Here is a 16,588-nt window from a genome sequence, read left to right as displayed (position 1 = left end):
TAACTGTGTGTTATAGTATCCATAACTTGGCGGGTCAACTTGTAAGATAATACTAAAACATACACAATTGAAAAAACGCCTGGCTGCGCGCGCTATAAGAAGCTGTATAAAGCGTTTTTGCGTGCGGGAATTCTCTCTGGACTCGCAGATTCCAAGGGACATGACGATGTCCAAGTGCCGACAGCTTGGCATTCGTTCAATTGTTCAACAGCCATTCGCGTTGAACGTGTTATTGGATTAAGCTGGTCATTTAATCCAGAGCACACGCACTTGAGTTCACATTGATACTGTAGTGTCATTCTGTATATGTTGTATTAAGAAGGACCGCTTCGTCAAGAGACTCGCCACTAACATCATCATCTACTTTCCAACTCTCTGGATTCAAGGTATTCTCTTTTTGGACACTCCAGAGGTTCAAGGAATCTTTGTTGGGATTTATTTGTCGCTTATAAAGTAAGGCAGGAGGAAGCATGGTAAATCCAAGGCAAGTATCGAGATGCTCTCCCTGATAATCCTGAAGAGGGAGTTCGTTCTTCGCATAGTTATTGAAATTATTAGATTAAACTTGAGCCATTTGTTTACGTTAAATACTTCTTCTTCTATTTCCTAAGCTACTACTTATCATAATTCGTTCAGTAATAGAGTTCTGCTCGCGTAGATAGGTTAAATGATCAATGCTTGCTTGCTATAAGTTTGGTTAATACAGCAAGCGCGTGACTCAGTTCTTTATATTCCTTAACATAAATTCTTTTCGCTCTTTCTCCTAGCAGACAGGCGATCAGAACTTCTTTTTTCTCTGTCTAACCGGGCGGGTATAAATAATAGTATTACTAACTCAGGCCCATTTGACTGTTCTTTTATCTCCAGTGTGCTAGCTCTCTTGGCCACTTTGTTTTGTGGAGCGTCATACGTCCAAGCATCGGGTAGGTCTTTCAACTTTTAGATTGAATTTCACTAAACAAACAAGCCAAAATCCTTACCAACGACATCAATTTTAAAAGCATATGTTGACTTCTAATCGATGACTTGAAGAATGATCAACACTCTAGATCTTTTTGGATCTCCTGGTTTAAATTCAAGTAATCGTTAATGATATCCTGCTTCAATATTAAAAAGCTTATACTATTGTGTATAGAAGTGGACTTTCTTCTTCACATAATCGGGATGTCAGGGTTCAAAGAGTTTAGATAACGTGGTAGAATTCCTAAAGTTTGGAAGATCAGCAAGTTCTTAGGCACAAAAACAACGAAGGAGATGAACGAAACTATATACAATGTGTTTGTTTGTTTGTTTGTGATTCATGACGAAAATGTTCAGTGTCTTTTATATCTATTTTCATTTCATTTATTATAACCATTTTGAAAAATAGAAATCCATTTCGAATGATGTGAAGCCATATGTCGTATGGTCGGCAGCACGAAAGGCGGACGATATTCCGACCAACAGCGGCAAGATTACATTAAGAATTTATAAACCAAAAATCTACGAATATATTCTTAAGCTACATACAGCTATTGTATTCTTAGTTCGTGCTCCCAATCCCTTTATTCCGGTCTGTGATCTCGTCACATCCGGTCAAGATGGCGGAAGTATCAGTGGACAGTGTGGTAAGCCATGATTACCCCCACGCTCTGTATAGACTATAAACAACAACTTGTCTAGAAAACCGCAACATGAAGCGGTGTTTTTGATAACAACGTCGATGTTTGGTGTTTCCGTTAAAATTGACGTTTTACCTTTCCGTTTTTATTTGGAACCCCGAGGTAGAAATTCAGGTCAACGAGTCATCTTTACCTCGTTATATTTCGCCGTTTGTCTTGTTAGGAATCAAAAATCATTCAAAACGTGGAAAATTCATCAAAACACAACAACTATTTGATGTCAAAATGTCTGGAAATGATTTTCAAAATGGCGTCGACCGTAGCGTTTTTGTTCTACTAAATGAAATTTTCTTGTCAACCTTTCCAAATCGAGCAATGTTCTGAATTTTAGGTGGTGTGGGGAATTTGGAATTAATTTTTCGATCCAGTATTAATTCCTCTTATCCGGGGCTTGGGGTGCACCACAGGGAACCCAAGAGTCGTCTATTAATTCGACAACGAACCACAGGTATCCCATGCAAAGTTCTAATATTTGTATCATATGCATATTCCAGCTGGTTGTGGTGGTACCTTAATGAAATCCTTTGGATACATTGTGTCTCCAAACTATCCCAGTCCATACTCCCCGAACAGCGACTGTTCCTGGATCATCAGTGCGTCAAGTGGTCACAAGATAACGTTCCGCGTCATCGACTTTTTACTCGAAGCACACAAGCAGTGTCGTGAGGATTTTCTTGACATTCACGACGGGCCTAGTTTAAACTCCCCTCGCATTGGACGGTATTGTGGCGCCAGCAGACCCTTTCCCGTCACCTCTAGCGACAATAAGCTGTACATCAGATTCAAGTCTGACTCGGCTCTGGAATTCAAGGGGTTTAAAGCCGTCTTTAATTCATCGTTAGGTGAGTCAAGAATGTTGACGTTGAACGTGTAGGACGCGTTAGCGGAAGCATGGTTTAGTTAGCATCAACCTAGAGGTTGTTTCAGGGTATATATAAATAAATGAAAGTCACTGTTTTATGGACATCAATGATTGCATTCTATTCATTTTTCATTTATTTGTTTACCTAGTGTGTGGAGGGACATATCTCAGTAACGATGGCATTCTTTCTTCGCCAAACTTTCCTCAGTTCTACTACGAGAGATCTGACTGCGTGTACAAGATTGTGGTCCCAATTGGCTTCACGGTCAAACTGAAGTTCACTGATTTCCATTTGGAACCTGCTAGGACTTGTGAGTACCTACTGGAAGAAACATCTATGAGACTGCGAAGAGAAAGAATGGATGAATGGATACAAGAAAGAAAGAAAGAATGAATGAATGAATGAAAGAAAGAAAGAAAGAAAGAAAGAAAGAAAGAAAGAAAGAAAGAAAGAATGAAAGAGGACTGTCATACCAACACTACAGCACCAAACATACTTTTGTCAAAATTGCTGTTTTCCCATGATGCAACACGATGCTTCAATAAGTACCAGACCCCTGCGTAATATGATCGTGATGTTTATTTACAACATATGGTTTTTATTTTCAGCTGGTCAATGTTTTGATTATGTAGAAGTGTACGATGGTAGCACTGTGCTGTCGCCCTCCCTAGGGAAGTTCTGTGGAGATCTTTCAGTATTTTCTCTTCAGTCAACGTCGAATATTGTGGTCGTCAGATTTATCTCTGACCAATCAATCAACAGAAAAGGATTTCGATTTACTTACACGGCTGAAGGTAAATTTTTCGTTTAGCACTTGCATAACAACGCAGGTTTTTGTAATCCATCGTCAAGTCATACTGACATTTTATTTTTCCCCGCGCCCTTCCCCCTGGGGAATATTTCAAAAATACGTTTGGCAGCTGCATAATCTTACGATGCTCGTGACTTCAATTTTATTCAATTGAAAAATTCTTCATCGTACGTAACTCAAGTGACGTCAAATCAATTCAAATGACGTCAATTCAATTAATAAAAGTGAAGTCAATTCGTAATCATCGTACGAAACTCAAGTGCCGTCATAATTCACTTTTTCTCTCAGATCCATCTTTGTTGCTTACAACGACAGCAGCACCACTACCAACCACTCTTCCAGTAATTCAAAAGCAGTGTCTGTCTACTCGGTTTCAATGTGCAAACGGTAAATGTATTGATTCACGATGGAAATGCGACAAGCAGGATGACTGTGGTGACATGTCTGATGAACACGGCTGTCCATGTCGTCGTTATCAGTTTAGATGCGGTAATGGTGTCTGTATGGATCGCAGCTGGTTGTGTGATGGAACTAATGATTGTGGGGATTGGTCTGATGAACGGAATTGCACGGCTACTACGATTCCTGCCGTGACTCCGGGTAGGTAGCATACGATACTGCCATCATCATCATGCATCATCACCAGTACCATGCGTTATCATCATGTATCCCTATCATCATCATCGTGCACCACCATCAACACATCAACACCACCATCATCATCATCATCATGGACAACAATCATGCACTATTAGCATAGTAATTATTATACCATTATAAAAAAATATTGATATGTTTGTGGCTAACATTACTTACCATTTGTGTAGCCACATAAGCAGAGGTAACCAGTTCTCGCCCAGGAGACATCACTTTCATCTTGTCCTCTTGATGAGTTCACTTCTTATATATTCCTTTATGTTAACAGTCATCTTGAGTTGTTCCCAAGGCAACGGTGGATGTGAACACACTTGTACTCACGTGATTCGACGTGGCATGGCAACGGCGCAATGTCAGTGTCACCCTGGTTACCAATTGAACCCAGACGGCAAAACATGCACAGGTATAGATGCAATACTTAACTATGAAGAAATAATCCTAACAGTGTTTTATATTCCTGGGGCCGGTCGTACGAAGGTGGATAGCACTATCGGATGGATAAATCATTATCCAGTAGATAAAGTGATTCTTTTATCCACCCTTCGTACAACCATGGCCATGGCTTATATTTCTGGTCTGTGTTCTCTTTGTTGTAACAGATGTCAACGAATGCGTTCAGGGGAAAAAGTGCCACCATATTTGTCTAAATATTCCCGGTAGTTATGTCTGCGCGTGCCGAATAGGATACACACTTTCTTTGGATAAAGTCACATGTGAAGGTGAAGTGGACAATACTTCAATCCAACCATTTAAATTTACACACGAACCGGGACCACTTGAACAACAATTGAAAAGAAAAAATCCTTAGCCAATCAGGAGAGAGCAGAATCAGTATCATATTGACCTCAGCCAATCACAATCTCTCATTCCAACGGTTGTTGATAACCACTAGGTTTTTGTCAGATATCTAGGCTTCAATGCTTGGTCCTCATTGGTTCAAATTTGACCAAGCATGTTTATGTTCTCTTCGCGTGACTTAAGTTCGATTCCTTCATTTCACTCTATGTGGTGATTGGTTAAAGGGGCACTTGGATGAAAATCAATGAAAATTGGAAATGACTCGAAACTTATCTATATGGCCCAGATAGTAGCCAAGCAACATGTTTCCTTCACAGTCAAAAGTGGCGGGAAAAAATTATCAATTTTATTCAGCATCTGAATTGTGAGTAAATGACGTCATTTACTCAACCCTATTGTTCTTTTCGCTTTTAACCCAAAATATCTCAACAGCGAGTGGCTCCCAGGCTAAAATTTTCACTAATCTGATTTTCATAATTATAATCGAGTCATATTATCCTCGAATACTTCAGTTATTTGGACTTTCAAAAATCGGGGCGTTTTCATCCAAGTGCCCTTTTAACTTTCTTCAAGTGTTCCCGGCTAGTGTATCTTTACATAAGAGGTTACTGACCTCGCTTAGCAGCTTGTATGGGATTTATAGGATCGACTATGGCAAAGTCTGAATGGTATTTGTTATGCCTCTTTTCAATAGCCAATAACCTGACGTCTAGAGGTTTGTTGGACGCGTATTGTGAAAATAGGTGCAAGTCTAAATGTAATGACAATTATATCTTGACAGATATGAATGAGTGTCTCGTAAAGAACAATGGTGGCTGTGACCAAATCTGCACTAACACTAATGGTAGTTACCGCTGTGCATGCCGACCAGGTTTTCTTCTCAATAGGGATGGAAGAACTTGTGATGGTAGGTCTGATTAGCGCCCTTGGCACAACCGTTAAACAAAGAAATAACACTCTAGGGAACGACACGTGGTCCGCAATAGAAACACAGTGAATTATGTCTATTTCTCACAAGACTAGATGCCAACTCTTCTCCGTTTCAGATATTAATGAATGTTCGTTTGGCAACACTGGCTGCAGTCACACGTGCAAGAATGTGTTCGGTGGATTTGAGTGCCAATGTCCAAATGGTTATAAACTTGAAAAAGACAACAAAACATGTGAAGGTACGGTCACCATGACTACGGTATCCATGACAACAGTAACCATGACAACTACTTCATAGCAGTATAGATTTTTGAAATGGCTTTAATTCTGTTTGTCTTTTTGTTCGAAGATATTAACGAATGTTCGACAAGGAATGGCGGCTGTGAACAAATGTGTGTGAACGAACCCGGCAGTCATCGATGTGAGTGTCGCCATGGTTACATACCGGATATCATGATGCCTGGAAGGTGTATGGATATTGATGAATGTATGGAGGGTATCCCAGCGTGCTTTAAGTGCACCAATCTTCCTGGCAGGTATTTCATGAGAATAGCGAATTTTATTAGTTTATTATGATCAGACGCACGATAATGTCAAAATCAGACCTCTGGACATGGTTCTCTAGACAGGAGCACCCCGAGGATCACTAGTGGTCCACAAGGGGAACGATGATTATGAAAGACGACACAGAAACTTGTGGCCCTGAATCAGAAGCTGCAATGCAATGAAACGGCGAAAAACGTTAGCTACACAAAAGTTTTTCAAGCCCTGTTCTTGTCTGACATTCACAAGATGGCCGATACTCAACCGAATCCGAACCGAATCCGAACCGAATGGGCCCAGCATATTACATATTTGTAGTCCTTGCAGATCAGTGTACTCTTTCCAGCCTCCATTGTGCTCTTGAGAAATGATTATGAAAAATTCACCGCACAGGCGTGCCATACCTTGATCGTAACCGTGCCGTATCCCAGTAATTCATGCATTATTAGTTTGACGGATGTCGTTAGTTCCGTACCTTTGCGGTGCCGTGTACCTTGCCGTCTCATACTTAAAGAAATATGCTCTAACAGATATTTATTGATATTGATCTCGATAGCTACCAGTGTGAATGTGACCCAGGTTTTGTGCCCAACGTTAATAAAACAGCTTGTCTAGACGTGAACGAGTGTGATACGAACAATGGAGGGTGTGGTCAACACACGTGTATCAATTCCTTTGGCACATACCGGTGTGAATGTCAGAAGGGTTACGTACTGGATCCAACGTAAGTAGATATCATACTAGTGATAATGGACCCAGTCTGCCAAATTGTATCAAGTCTAACTCACTTCTGTCACTTATGACTTTTGTTTTACACTCTCTTCATTTCGTAGCTAGAAAATCATAGATAGACCGAATCATATCCTTGTGCTTTTCCTATGCTGTAGTAGTGCCAGAAACCCGGGACAGTAGTGTAACTCCCCACTCCACTCCCCTAACGCTCAATCTAGTGTCTTGGGTGCTCAAAAACAACTTGCAACAAAAAGACAAGTTCAAGTTAACTAAGTGTTGTTCAATTGATGTTCTCTTCAGGACCAAACGATGTAAAGACATCGATGAGTGCGCTGCAAATGGTGGAACCGGTGACTGTGAACAAATGTGCACCAACACCGTGGGCTCATACAGGTGTCGATGTCCTGATGGCTTTAAGTTGAGGAATGAAAGACGGTGCCTTGATATCGACGAGTGTGCTATTCCAAGCCTCAACAGATGTCAACATTTCTGTAACAACACAGTAGGAAGGTAAATGACTGATGGAGTGTGATGGCAATTGGTTTCATTAAAAGACGTTAAAGAAAACTCTTGTCTTTCAACCCTCTGGGCTTATCGAAGTCAGGGCACGGCTCTGAACTCACAAATCGAATTGGAATCGAGCTCGTTAGATTTTTCGGAGGGAAGAAAACGGGAAAGCCCGGAGAAAAAAACTCAAATCAAGGCGGTAGAGACCTAAAAATCTTTATTCACATGTGATGCTTAGGCCAAGGCTATTATTACACCACCCTTAACTTGCTAACTTGAAATCTTTTCATTGTAGTTTTACGTGTTCTTGTAAGAAAAACTATCACAAGGCGATTGATGGATTTTCGTGCAACAAGAAAAAGGTTATTCCAGGCAAGTCTTTCCTCAGTCTTTTCATAAATCTCGATGGTATTTTGAGTTTGTCATTTCCAACTGTAATAGAACATTCAAGATAATACCACCACTTTAATGTCGTATCTATAAGTTGTAAGATAAAAGAAGCAGACGATACTTTGCAAAGCGTTTTGCATGTTGTGGGGTCAGTTAAATACTTTTTTTCTTCAGTTAACATGACATTTATCTTTTAGGTTGTGGAATTGCACTAAACGCCAAAGTCCCTACAACGAGAGGCTGGCAAGATGCCAAACCAGGAAGTTGGCCATGGACTGCTTTACTTCATTTCGATGCCTTTGGTGACATTGAGGCTTGTATGGGTACATTGATTGACAAGGAATGGATTCTGGCAACATCACACTGTCTTCATCTCGGTCCTTATTCGCTACAACCCCAGTTCATCAAGGTAGAATTAGGCGTCTATTATCGAGGTGAAGGAAAACCAAAGCCAAAGCTGCTCAATGTCAAGCGAGTGGTTATCCATAATAGTTTTAAAGCAGATTTAAATAAACTGTCATCCAATATCGCTTTGTTACAGTTATCAAAGCCTGTTAACTTCACCGAGAATATTTTACCAATCTGTCTTCCCACTAGACAGAAAGCAGAAAAATTCTCAGTAAGAAGAAAACAAGGCGTGGTCATTGGTTGGGGCAAGGGTGTCGATCATCGTATCCATGGTAACCTCAGGCAGGACCTGGTGACTATCACACGTCGACAGCGATGTTCGTGGGCTCAAAGGCATTACGATTCTAACAAGCTCATCTGTGCAGGCTACTCTACCAGTGGTGTCACGTGCATCGGCGACAGCGGTTCTCCGCTCATGTTCTCGGTGGCGCATGCGCAGAATGCTCAAGTGAAGAGGTGGATTCTGGGTGGAATGTTGAGTTGGGGTTTAAATACCTTTCAGACTAGCTGCCACAAGGACTACAGTCACACAGCATATGTGAATGTCGGTCGTTACTTGAGATGGATCAGGACGACTATCAAACCAAAACGTAATTGATTTCTACACTTTGTCTCTTATTCCCAGAGGTAGATTTTATAGCAAAGAGAGGAACATGTTTAAATACATGTCGAGTTTTAAATGTTGAACGAATTTTCCTAAAGAAAACTCTTCCTGCTTTGTGGCGCGCGCCGTGCGTCTCTACTTTATTATTACACACCTAAGAGCCAATCGGAACGCATGATGCACAATGACAATGACATTGTTATAACTCAAGTCAAATCTGTTTACGAAGGATAAACATGAAACTTCTCTTCTATTTCTCTACTTGTACGAATCAACAGTATATTGTGCTGAAAGTCTGCTAAAAGTACTTTTCTCTTAAATTTATTTTGTGAAAAACAGTCCAGCTGTTCAGCGGTGTGCCAAGAAATGCATGCTAAAATATAAAAAAAAGAGTTCGAATCGAACAACTAATCGTATGTCACATGAGTGATTCCTTTATTATGATTGGTTTATCCAGGGTGAATAATTATCGCATCATTGTCTCCCTTGATTCAAAGGTTTTTCTTCAAAGGTTTTCTTTTCTCCAAAAACACTAACAAACTGAATTCTAATTCGATCTGTGAGTTACCCGTGTCGTGATTTAGATCAGCCAACAGATTTCAGGATAGCGATAAAACTTCAAGGTATTGATCGTTTTATTGACCATATCTGTTGACTCCTGCTAACCATTGACAAAAGAAACTAAAAAAACTCTTGTGAAATTCAACTAAAATAGGAACAAGAACCTATGCTTTCTTTTCCCTTACAGTAATAGAGATAGACAAACCGTAGCTTGCATGTATATGGAAAGTTTTTTGAAGACCAAGTTAATCATTTAATTATTGGTTAAACGTCTATTGTTTTATGTACAAAATAAAGAGCACTAGAATCATAATGTACCCTATACTCATGTTAGAAGTATTTACGCCTCATTGTGTCCTTTCTTTCCTTGAACTACTCTTCCCTGATCATCACCATACCTCTCATTGATATACCATACTTTACGGTGCCTTATCCTATATTACCTGTCTCATTCTAACTTCCCGTTCCTTGTACAACCCTTTCCTGTACATTAACCATACCTGTCATTACTTTACTGTACCTTCGTGTATGTGTCCCTAGCTTCCCTTCTTTGTACATCACCTTCATATGCAGTACTTTACTGTATCATACTTTACAGTACCTTCTTATATGCGTGTACCTATCTCATTCTAGCTCTCTTCGCCGCCATTTTACTTTGTCTCTTCAACGCATCCTTGTGTTTTTTCTTGTAATCTTGAGTCAGGTCAGATCTATTTGCGATCCACTGTTCGTTCAGTTGGTCTAAACTCTGTGTTCTCATAAACAAACTTTCTTCATCTGTGAAAACGAGAAAAGCATACTTTAAACCTTTCCTTTTTCGAGTCACAATACAGTGGTAGCTGACATAGTAAACCCCAAAGAAATCAAAACCTTACCGTCTACACGTCTTTCTAATTCTGGGTCCCCAAAATGAAAGAAAAAGCTTTCTTCTGGAGCTGTTTGGACATGTTCCTGTTCCTCCTCGTGTTCCATGTCCTCTTCCTCATCACCACTGCTATCGTACGGTAACATTACAGGATTCCATGGCTTTGAGCGCAGTTCTTCTGTTGCTCCCCAGTTTGAACTAAAGGCTTCTGTATTTTCAGTTATGTCTTGGTCGGAAAGGAACTTGAATGATGTAGTATTATCATCCTAGGAGTTAAACAAAAAGTCTTGACTGACTGACTCTTTACGCGTAAAATCTGCCAAACAAGCCATTCCTGCTAGTGTTTTCTCTTCTGAGGGAAATTTATATGAACATGGCGCCTCGCCTTACTCCAACCCCCACTCCCACCCCCTAAAGCTGACCATCATCAACCCCTTACCGATTTGTTTTTCCCAAACACCTCAGATAAGGCGCTTGTTTTAACATCATAGAATTTATCCATTGTGACTTCTGGTACACTGCGCATGACTTCTGTAGTTTCCTGCTGACCCTTGACTGCAGGCTCGGGTCGGTCGTCTTGTTTCTTGAGTTTTTGTTCAAACTGCGCATGATCGTCTCTTGTTGGATCATAACGAATCAAACTGGAATCGCTAAAAATTACGCAAAGAAATCAAAATAATTATATTTGGTATAAAAAATATTTGTATATTTAAATTCGGACAATCCAACTTACAAAGTTACCCAATCACAATAGAAGTTGTTGGCTGCAAAGCCTCTTTAAGGCAAGAGATCTTTACTTACGTAAATCTGTCCTTCTTTGAGGTGTTATCTCCATACTTGGTTCCTATGTTGTGTCCTAGGATACCACGAAGCACTGACATTGACAAGTCTTTCTCACGTGACAGCTGTTTGCTGATATCATCATCAATGGTCGTCTCTACATCGCTGTCACTAGCGTAAATCACAGAGGGCTTTCTTGTATCATTCTCTTCTTGTGGTAAAGGTTCATCGTCACTCTCAGCGAACCGCTCATCGAGTTGAAATCTACTGTCACCTCTATATGATTTTTGGAGTTTAAACAACTGGAACGAAAAAATAAATTCATAAAAATATATTCATAAATATTTAAACAACTACAAGTAATTTCAAAATTGCTACCATGTTGGAGGATATAATAATAAAAGAAAGTCGGCCAAAGATTTTAGGTGAAATTCATCCAACATGGCGACTGTGACATCACGTTCAACGTTCACTACCTTGTGAATCACAAACGCCTGGAATACGAAATGTCAGACTTTTTTGTTTCAATACACACCTTTTGTCCCGTTTCTCCTTCAAACTGTGGCTTAGCAGCAAATAAGTGTTTTTCAACTTCTTTATCAGGAAAGTCTTCATCATCGTCGCTAGCTGAGTCAAGACCTAACCAATTAGCAGCCTTGGATCCTGATATCTGTACAACAGAGCAGTAGATGAATATGTATAAGTGAGGTGGGGTCTTTACGAGGTCGAATTGAAGGGTCGAGTTAGGGGACATAAGTTTGTTAAATGATTGGATTAGGAAGGTTCAAAATTGTAATCCCTAATGAGATGGTCGGATTGAAAGGGTTGAAATAATCAATCTTTATGATGAATTAACATTGGCAAGAGTTATTGTGGTTTGGAATAATATTATAATCTCATTTGAGTATCTCAATTCCTTCTGTTTATTTTCGGTAAAATTGAATTCTTGTGCTAAAATAAAACACTGACTGAATCGCTTTTCAACAGAGCGTAAAAACATCTTACCTTTCCTTTCGTTTTTCCTTCCTTTTCTCCAACCACTTGCTCCTCTTCTTCATATTCCTCATCAAACTTGATGTGCTTGGAATTCTTCACGTTTTCGTCATTACCATCCAGATTTTTCAAAGCTGATGCAATAATAGATTGTTTTGACATTGAGCTTGCTTCTCTTTCTTTGGCTGCTCGAAGTCTCTTCTCGTTCGAAGTGAGTTTCTTAGCTGGATTCTCTTCTTTTATTTTTGCTCGTTTCTTCTTTCGATTATTATTGCTTTCGCCAATTGGTTCAACAATCTTTACTTCTTCATAACTTTGTTTATTTTCCTTTTCTCGTTTCTTCTTTTTAATGACTTCAAGTTCATTAGTCGTAGATTTATTTTCAGATGTCATTCCACCTTTTGATTTCTTTTCTTTCTTCCTTTCCTTCTTCTCCTTCTTCTTATTCATTTTTTCATCCAAGGTAATTTTTAAATCTTCGTGTTTTTCATCATCATTTTGTGTATTTTTTAAATCTGTTTTACTATCTAATAATATCGATTTATCTTCTGAATTTTCAAAAGAATTTTCCTCCGAATCTATTCTTTGATCTTCTTTCTTGACTTTATTTTTTGGCTTCTTCTTAACAACAGTTTCATCTGCCGAACCATGTGGGATAGAATGTACTTGATCAGAATCACTTGAATCTGATGCTCTTCGTTTTTTCTTGCTTTTCTTTTTCTTTGACTTCGCTGGAGCCAATGATTTAATGTTTTCCTCAGCACTCTCAATGTTGCCTAGAGAATCATCTTTGATGACATTATCATTATCATCCAAACTACTTTCACCCTTTTCTAGCTCTCTGTTTTCGAGTCCTTCTCCATTTACACTTAGTTCTTCTTCTGTATAATATTTTTTCAAAGGAGAATCTTTCTTGTTGTTTTTTTCCTTGAATGATTCCACTTTTTCACTTTCATCTAAATTCTCAATTTCCTTTCTCTTTGAGTTCATTTTCTTCCTTTTACTTTTTGGTGCTGATTTATATTCTCCACCAAAATCTTCTGATGAACTATCAGTATCATCACTGTCTTCCTCAAGTTTATCACCATTAATAATAACCTCATCATCATTTTCCTTCCCTAAACTCCAAGTCAACTCAGATATAGTCTTGTCATCACCTGCATCATCTTTGATTCTCTTCAAGTTATGCAAAGTTTTACTGGGATCTATCCTGGATATTTTATGGCTGCCTGTTTGACGCATGTGAACAACAGGCAAAACTCTACCAAACTTACCAACAACCCAGTTCTTCTTTCCAGGAATAAGAGTACCAGGAAGAGAGTTTGGTGCTGCAATGGTTAATTCTGATGACGTTGGAGAACTTTTAGAATTCTTTATATCACCTTTTGACTTTATTTCCTCTCTTTCTCTTTGAAGCCTAAAAAAACGATATGTGCATAAAACATTAAATAAAACAATTACCATAATATGATACTAGAAAGGTTTCTATTGGTTGGGGGTCAAATGCTGTGGCCCACCCTAAGATGTGAATAACATTACATATTGATTGTAAGAAAAATGGTGAATGTAATTTGTTCAAGACATCAGTGAGTGGTTGCTTCATCCTCCCAAGTCAGGGGCTCAGGTTTGAGCATTCAAAGGTGCACCCTTTAGCCCCTCAGACTTTTTGTACTCCTTATAAGGGTAATTATAGCTACAGCTACAAATAACAAAGAGAAGTTGAAACAGATATGATTCTGATGATCTCAAGCCTCAAAAAGCCATGCACTAACCAACTTAGCCATACCTGCTCCTGGTTTAGACGTCTAGTTGGTCTAGAGGTCTAGTCTAGTCCTAGTTGGAGCTCCTGGCTCCTTTCTTAGGGTTATCTAGTTTTGCTCCCTTCACAGGTTTGTTGGCAATATAAAATTACAATTGTTTTATGCAGCGCTCTTTATTGCAGCATGTTATGACAATCTGTTAACCTTGTATCACAGAGGAATGCCAATGGCCTACAGTGTAACTCATGTGGTGTAGGCCTCCGGAGGGGTATAGCAGAAGTTTAAATGGAGTACAGTACATATGTGCCCAGCCTACCTGGATAAAAAGCTCTCCTTCGCAACCTGTATCTTGAGTATGCCTCCTTTCCATCTCGTGTTACTAAGCATCGTTATACCTGAGTAATAAGAGTAAAAGTATAACAGGAATTATATTTATGAATGGATATTATAAATGCGATATTAAGATGCACAGTGATTGCTACTTCAGGTACTTACATTTCTTAATATTCAAATCTGAAGCATCAAGCTCCACATATGCAAAGGTCTTCTCTGGGAATCCTTTAATAGAAAAATGAAATTGAAGAAATATTACTAAACCATATCTTTAACAGTAAAAACTATAGCTTCTGGTATTCCAAACCTCAATGCTCATTTTTCAAAATCATGATACATTTATATAATAAAAAATAAACTTTGAAAAAAACTTTTGCTTGTCCAGTGCTCAGGATTGGAACACAACAAATAACAAAAGTTTAGAAAAATTTCATCTTGTTGTGATCTTTTGCTGATTGAATTCAGATTTAATAGAGAGTTTTAGATTGACTTTTTTTTCTCCCCGCAAACGGCAAACGTGACCACATTTTCATAGTTTTCCTGTATTTTACTTTACCTTTTACAAACCTTCTCACCTAGCGCAAATACTCTTTTGTTTTATTACTACTTGGACTTTTTTTGCGATTCTTTTTCAGTAACTTAAAAGAATTGTTTACTGGTCAACTGATGTTTCACGTTTGCAGTGAGCGTAAATCTAAAACTCTCTAAAGGCCGGTTTAGACGGTATGATTTTCGCCTACAACTATTGTACACAACACACTCGCACCATCCTACAACTCGAGTCGTAGCATGTAAATCAAGCCTACAACTCGCCTACGACAAACATGAGTGTGTTGTATACGATAGTTGTAGGCGAAAATTGTACCGTCTAAACCGGCCTTAATATTGCATTTCCAGCTTGGCATGCAATATGCAATATTATGCAACAAAACCTTCACCAACATTTTTCGAAATAGTCATATACCATTGTTATTCACAGTAACATGCAACTTGTTTTGTACTGACCTTCACTTTTTGGTCTTACATGAACCTCCACTGATGATACAGAACCAAATGTCTTAAACCTTTCCCTGTGAAAAGTCCAGAACCTATGAATTATTTCATATATCTACATATTATACAATAGTGTGATGGTGGATGGCTAGTTATTTATTTCCTCATAAACAAAATCAACTTATTGAAGAAGTTCTAAGTGATAATGAGGTACATGTACTTCTCAGGATAAGATAAAAACTTACAACTGAGAAAATATGTGTGTAAATATATCACTTTCAAATTACCTCAAATCTTTTTCATTGGTTCCAGAGTTGAGTCCTCCAACGAACAGTCTTTTCGTCTGTACTGACATACCTACGATGTCTTTTTAACTTTATATGAACAAAATGATGTTGATGTTGAAAACACACGTGCAAGTTAATCCAAGGATACCCGACAATAAAACACTACAAATACGCGACAAAGTAGGAATTATCACACGAATCGCTTTATCGCTAAAAGATATCGATTTTAAAGTTAAAATATTTGATTAATGTGGCTTGATATTTTTAAATTTAAAGAATTTTGAAGATCTACATAAAATTCTAGTTCGGCCGCCATCTTGAATTGAAAATGTGCTCTTTACCAGGACCACTCGGTTGTTCTTCGTTGGATTTTGACCGAAGTGTATGGTGGGTATGCAACCATGGTAAGAGGTGTTAATTCATCATCGACACAAGCGAAATATCGGGGTTTGTTGGTCAAAGCAAGAAGTTAATCATCTACGGTCTAGGGACCGACTAACCTCTCCCTTAAGCTTTTGCCGAGCTTCTTGATCAGTCTGTAATTCCAACCAGGATAGCGGTGTCGGGGTCGAAATCTCTGGCGTAGCCCTAAATACTTCGCGCTGCCATACGACGGTTCAGCATTCGATGTCTGGAGGTATGGTCCTGGTTTAATAAACGAAAAACTAAAAATACGAAAATTATGTCTGAATCAGCAAATGAACTTTAAAAAAGATCACTTCGAGGGCGTAACCAGGGGTCTTACCAACCCCTACAGCGTGGCTGCGCAGAGAAGTGGAAATGAAACTGTTTAAACAAGCAGGCATCTTGAGAAGTGGTATACCATTCCATGGATTTAAAGAACAAAAAAAGGTGAATCCAATAATGAATGAGCGACACATCAGCACTACATTCGGAGTTAAAGTCCAAGCTATGATCAATCAATAAAAAAATCTAACAGCATAGAGTAATTTTTCCAGAGAAGAACCCAGTTTTAGTCATTGTCCAAAAAGAATCTTAAAAACCGCGCGCTCTCCATTGCGCTACCCATAATGCATCTTTCCCATTATTTAACAATTATTCGCCGAAGGCGGTGTGAAATAAAGCGGCAGGACGCCATTTTGGATTTTCGC

At 38.9% G+C, this 16,588-nt stretch overlaps 2 protein-coding genes across 2 annotated transcripts; one reads left to right on the top strand and one right to left on the bottom strand.

Moving 5' to 3' along the window:
* Positions 1-148: 148 nt before the first annotated feature.
* Positions 149-9,778, top strand: LOC116292410 (uncharacterized). Its single transcript, XM_089039549.1, has 15 exons — positions 149-484; positions 868-923; positions 2,156-2,503; positions 2,673-2,834; positions 3,133-3,318; positions 3,624-3,935; positions 4,261-4,395; positions 4,592-4,711; positions 5,572-5,697; positions 5,837-5,959; positions 6,070-6,256; positions 6,820-6,987; positions 7,296-7,505; positions 7,798-7,874; positions 8,090-9,778. Exons 1-15 carry the CDS (start codon positions 471-473, stop codon positions 8,896-8,898), a joined length of 3,033 nt encoding a protein of 1,010 aa, XP_088895675.1. The 5' UTR covers positions 149-470; the 3' UTR covers positions 8,899-9,778.
* A 148-nt stretch (positions 9,779-9,926) lies between these two features.
* LOC116292421 (uncharacterized) lies at positions 9,927-16,578 on the bottom strand. The gene is made up of 10 exons (XM_031699741.2): positions 15,477-16,578; positions 15,202-15,266; positions 14,359-14,421; positions 14,180-14,258; positions 12,116-13,520; positions 11,646-11,780; positions 11,132-11,412; positions 10,770-10,980; positions 10,341-10,596; positions 9,927-10,242 (listed from the first exon to the last, which is right to left on the bottom strand). The coding sequence occupies exons 1-10, from the start codon at positions 15,542-15,544 to the stop codon at positions 10,085-10,087; spliced, it is 2,721 nt and encodes a 906-aa protein (XP_031555601.2). The 5' UTR covers positions 15,545-16,578; the 3' UTR covers positions 9,927-10,084.
* Positions 16,579-16,588: the final 10 nt, after the last annotated feature.

Source organism: Actinia tenebrosa, unplaced genomic scaffold (genome assembly GCF_029948245.1).
Source record: "Actinia tenebrosa isolate PJP-AT-01 unplaced genomic scaffold, QUT_ActTen_1.0 PGA_scaffold6__47_contigs__length_16458017, whole genome shotgun sequence".
Classification (NCBI taxonomy): domain Eukaryota; kingdom Metazoa; phylum Cnidaria; class Anthozoa; order Actiniaria; family Actiniidae; genus Actinia; species Actinia tenebrosa.
Note: the sequence above shows the minus strand (reverse complement) of the source record. Positions and strands in the feature narration are given on the sequence as shown.

Bases quoted from the DNA above. Each gene is read 5' to 3' on its own strand.
- LOC116292410 (XM_089039549.1), top strand. The intron at 2,835-3,132 runs GTGAGTACCTAC...TTTTATTTTCAG, and splicing joins TTTGGAACCTGCTAGGACTT to CTGGTCAATGTTTTGATTAT. The intron at 5,960-6,069 runs GTACGGTCACCA...TTTTGTTCGAAG, and splicing joins AGACAACAAAACATGTGAAG to ATATTAACGAATGTTCGACA.
- LOC116292421 (XM_031699741.2), bottom strand. From the start codon at position 15,544: ATGTCAGTACAGACGAAAAGACTGTTCGTTGGAGGACTCAACTCTGGA. The intron at 11,781-12,115 runs GTAAGATGTTTT...TCTGTTGTACAG, and splicing joins AAGGAAAAACGAAAGGAAAG to ATATCAGGATCCAAGGCTGC. The intron at 11,413-11,645 runs GTGTGTATTGAA...TTTTCGTTCCAG, and splicing joins AAGGAGAAACGGGACAAAAG to TTGTTTAAACTCCAAAAATC.